At 44.2% G+C, this 5000-nt stretch overlaps 1 protein-coding gene across 1 annotated transcript in view; it reads left to right on the top strand.

The window, feature by feature from the left end:
• Positions 1–3475, top strand: part of LOC130375540 (homeobox protein Hox-B5a-like) — a 3717-nt gene extending 242 nt beyond the window's left edge. Inside the window, exons 1-2 of the mRNA XM_056582526.1 lie at positions 1–609; positions 2118–3475. The exon at positions 1–609 is cut by the window's left edge and continues 242 nt beyond it. Coding sequence (XP_056438501.1) covers positions 1–609; positions 2118–2365 — 857 coding nt within the window. The 3' untranslated portion in view covers positions 2366–3475. The remainder of the gene's footprint in view (positions 610–2117) is intronic.
• The last annotated feature ends 1525 nt before the right edge of the window (positions 3476–5000 follow it).

Below are 5000 nucleotides of genomic sequence, written 5' to 3'. Positions count from 1 at the left end.
TGAACGGCGGACCGTACAGGGACTCTTCAGCCGCCACCATGCACCATGCGACGGGCTCGTACGGCTACGGCTACAATGGCATAGACTTGACAGTAAATAACCGTGGAGCGGGTAACAATAACGTTGCTGCTACAGGAGGACATTTCGGGGCTGGTTCGGTCGTCGGGGATTCCCGAGGGTTTGGCTCCCCGACGCTGGAGAGAAACTTCCGACAGTCGACCAGCTGCTCCCTGGTCTCTGCGGCAGATTCACTACTGTCGCCCGGCGGTGGGGACTCTAGCCTGGGAGTCAAGAGTTCATCTCCCCGCTCAGAACAACAAGGAAGCGGTAATCTCAGTTCTCCTAACCTCTCGTCCCCCAACATAGCACAGCGGTTCAGCGAGCTGGACGACGCATCGTCGGAGACCGAGGACGCACAGCAAAATAGGGCAGGCGGCAACAGCAGCAACAACCCGGCGTCTAGGACTGTTCACGCACAAGCCGGACAAAAGCACGAGGGTCATTTGGCAGGATCAGCCGCAGCGACCACCAACAACACGGGGATGACAGGCAACGACGCACAGTCACCGCAGATCTTTCCCTGGATGAGGAAACTGCATATTAGCCATGGTAGTTGCTTGTTTTGTTTTTCCTTTAGCATTGCGCAATGAGTATTGATTTGAAAACATAATCCTAGGTATACAGACTGAACACACTGTTCCCTGGAATGTGTCGTAGATACGTGAATAGGTTAATATTGTTTAATTGTGTGTTCAGTGTGTGTGTGTGTGTGTGTGTGTGTGTGTGTGTGTGTGTGTGTGTGTGTGTCTGTATGTGTGTGTGGTTGTGTGTGTGTGTGTGTGTGTGTGTGTGTGTGTGTGTGTGTGTGTGTGTGTGTGTGTGTGTGTGTGTGTGTGTGTGTGTGTGTGTGTGTGTGTGTGTGTGTGTGTGTGTGTGTGTGTGTGTGTGTGTCTGTGCGTAAAACGTGGAGACTGTATGTGTTAACATACACCTGGTGTATGTGTTAACATACACCTTAATGATCAACAGTTAAGTGCATAAAATCGGCCTGATCTGTCGTTGGATAATTAGTGTAAAAGTGCTCTGTCTTCTCTTTAGTAGACATTTTTTACTGATTATCTAATAAACATATATTTTATGTCATTTAACAATTATAATAGGTGCCCTGTTCTATTGGCATGTAATCTGCTGAGAACAAGATATTGTTTTATTGTTTTCTTCCACGTAGGCTAGATTGAATGTATTGTTCAATGTCCAAACCATTCAGATATGCAGGTTATTCTGATTGGTGTTACATTTTACGCGATATTAGGTTCGTTAACGTGTTGGTTCAGTTTATCCAGATGTAATTATCTTCGCCTTTCCTACTATTCATGCATAGGTGATGGCGGACGGCAACCCCGTCTTCTATTCCAAAAAAATCCACCAAAGCGTCATAAATCTGTCAAGGCAAGGCGAGCTAGCACACCAACTTTGCAGGCTGAGTGGCGCAGACCGTAGCGAGAAAGGCGAGAAAGACAGGGGTGGTTGGAGAGGGAAAGAGGGAGAGGGCAGAATGCAGCGGTGGTAGCTGAAGCTTTGAATTTAGGCTTTATTGAGTAGGGACTTTATTCCAACCGGGAACTGCGGAGGAAAGTGAAAGAAAAAAATAACTATGGGAAGGAAAGCACGATTGTATTGAATTAAACGTGACAGATACTTTCAGAAGAGTTTCCCATCAGGTAAAAAAAAAAACCTAATAGACAGAGGCAAGGTAAAAACGTACCGCAACACGTTTGTTTGAAAGGGAGGATTAGGGAATTAACGCATAGCCTATAGTGACTATGGTCAACTTGTCCTGATGACTGCTGCGTGTGTGTGCGTGTGTGCGCGTGTGTGTGTGTGTGTGTGTGTGTGTGTGTGTGTGTGTGTGTGTGTGTGTGTGTGTGTGTGTGTGTGTGTGTGTGTGTGTGTGTGTGCGTGTGTGCGTGTGTGTGCGTGTTTGATAGGGGGCGTTTTTAATGAGCCTATTAACAGTTAATATCTTGATCAATCTAAACAGGGTCGCTAAACAGCAATACACCTTAACAAACTCGCGTTACCCTATACTCCCTTCTAACTCCCGTTGCCTCCTTCAGATATGACGGGACCCGACGGAAAACGAGCGCGGACGGCGTATACCCGTTATCAGACGCTCGAGCTGGAGAAAGAGTTCCATTTCAACCGGTACCTCACGCGTCGGCGGAGGATAGAGATAGCCCACGCGCTTTGCCTATCTGAGCGACAGATCAAAATCTGGTTCCAGAACAGGAGGATGAAGTGGAAGAAAGATAACAAACTGAAAAGCATGAGCATTGCAGCAGCTGGAAGTGCATTCCAGCCATGAAACATCTCTAAACGGGTCTTAGTTGAAAACAACAACAAAAAATAGAATGGGCCTACCCTAAATATGAAGAAAAACAATAGAAGCAAAAGGGGGGGAAAAGCCGATATGATTCAACAGATTCCATTTCTAATTTTTTTTACTATTATCATCAGAGTACTGTACAGCAGCGCAGCACTTTTATTTGTTTAGCATGTTGGTCGTTGTCGTTTCTTACTGTGGTACTTGCTTCTGTAACTTCAAGTTGTTGTTTCTATACATGATGTCGTCGTTGATAATACTGAACACGTGAGAAATGCTACCTATTTGATGCTACCTGTTGTTTATTGTTAACAGTTCATGAAATGGCTCATCTGTTATATTTTATATTTTGAGTAAAAAAAAGCTTTTTACAGAGTTGGGATCTAAGCTCGTATAGCTCGTAAATTGTAACTTATTTGCTGATAAATACGCGTGTAGTTTTAGTTTGTATAGTTTAGAAACCTCTCGTTCTAGCGCTCTCTGACTGTGTTTCTTTCTCTCTCTCTCTCTCTCTCTCTCTCTCTCTCTCTCTCTCTCTCTCTCTCTCTCTCTCTCTCTCTCTCTCTCTCTCTCTCTCTCTCTCTCTCTCTCTCTTACTCTCTCTCTATATCTCTCTATCTCTTTTTCTGTCTCTCTTTCTCTCTATCTCTCCTCCCTCCTAAAAATATAAGTAGGCTAGTTTTTTAGACCTGGTCATATTTCCAGGGACTCCCGGTGTTGGTCACGTGATCACCTTCCATGCTATAATAATGTTTGTGTCATGTAAACCTCGCTATCTTTAGAGAAAGAAGTTTGTGTGAACTATTGCAGTACTATTATCTCCGTATCAACACAATATGTGTTCAGATATTGATTCGTGTATTATATATTATTATTAATGTAATTATTGGATCACGTATATGTTCCAGAGAGGATGTACATATATCATATTTGACTTTTTAGATGTGACCAATCGGCTATTTGTTTTTCAGTTGTTTATGTGTGTGTGTGTGTGTGTGTGTGTGTGTGTGTGTGTGTGTGTGTGTGTGTGTGTGTGTGCGTGCGTGCGTGCGCGCGCGTGCGTGCGTGCGTGCGTGCGAGTGAGTGTGTGTGTGTGTGTGTGTGTGTGTGTGTGTGTGTGTGTGTGTGTGTGTGTGTGTGTGTGTGTGTGTGTGTGTGTGTGTGTGTGTGTGTGTGTGTGTGTGAAAATTATAATAGTAGAAAACAGCAAATGTCGCGTGAAGCCTGCCTGTCAGCATTTTGCCAATTCGCCTTTTGTATTTGTTTGTAACTTTTCATGGAGCAAAAATAAATTTCGTCATACTCTCATCAGGAGGCTTCTCATAGCCCGATATGTTTTTCACCCGAGCCTAACGCGGCAGTAAATTCCTACATCTCTGCAACCCCAAGCAAAAGGGTTGTAAATAACAGTTTCTCTTCGAATCAGGATGTGAAATGGGCATGAGTTAAAAGCGGGTTGTTCGTGCTATTGACACAATCTAGCTGTTTTCTAAAACACTGTACGGTTTCGAAATTTTTGAAGTCCATCGGTTTGTACTGTGATAATCCACACCTATCTCTGTATTAAACTACAAGGACAGTGGTGTGTTAAACGGGGAGTAGCCTCCAAAAGTTGAATGAACAACGATCTAAAAATACAGATCTATGAATTATAATAGGCTACAACTTCAGAATATAGGCAGAGTGTAGTTTAAACTTATTTCAATTTGAATTAGGTTTGATCCTGGCTTCTAATATGGCCCCTTCAGAAGCGTGTGCTGTAGAAGGAAGTGGTGTGACCCACGACCATCACACTGACATCCAGAGAAACAAACAACACTTAACCATCGCTCCAGAATATACGTGAAACCAAATCGTTAAGAACTTGATCTGAACAAACACTTACCATCATTTACATCTACTCTTCATCTGCTGGCTGCATTACTGTCAATACACACGTGGTCAGGTTTCTTAGTCGCCCGTTTCAGTTGGACATCGCTGTATTCTAAAGATCCAGTCTCTTCTTAGTAATAGTTAAACTAAACTTATACACTTACCGACTCTGCTCTTTAACGAGTCAGTCGTTTTTTTTTTTTTCTCTTGTCCTATCTTACTGTACACGTTGATTAAAAAGGGTCCTGCTGCGAGCCCCGCAGCCCCGTGGCCGTTATCTACTCGAACCTCTCGGCTATGTTAGCCTAACGTATTTTAAGCAATCCCCTTTGGAGCAAACTCGGTACTAAAAAGAAGCAAGCATTGACATTTACATGTCAAACGGATGAGGGTTTTTATCTCCAAGTTAGATCGTAAAAATCAACCCAGGCCTCCGACTGATACCTCTCACTGGCTCACTGGCAGTCACGTGGGGTCCATAAAGTTAGTTTTATGGTTTTGGGGAGTTGACAATGTACTATATATTTCACATTCGAGAATGCAAGTGACGGTTTAACGGCTTCGCGGGGATTGTAAAGGGGTCAGTAAAGTAGACGGAGCAGGAGAGCAGAAGGGAGAGCGGAGCGGGCCACTGCTAGTCCAGGACGCTAGTCCCACAGTCTGCTTTCACATGGACACTACCCGGATCTCGGACGTTTTCGGGTGCGAATATCAGAGGAAGGAATGAGCCGGAGAGCGAGGGTAA

The sequence above is a fragment of the Gadus chalcogrammus genome, chromosome 2 (genome assembly GCF_026213295.1).
Source record: "Gadus chalcogrammus isolate NIFS_2021 chromosome 2, NIFS_Gcha_1.0, whole genome shotgun sequence".
Classification (NCBI taxonomy): domain Eukaryota; kingdom Metazoa; phylum Chordata; class Actinopteri; order Gadiformes; family Gadidae; genus Gadus; species Gadus chalcogrammus.
Note: the sequence above shows the minus strand (reverse complement) of the source record. Positions and strands in the feature narration are given on the sequence as shown.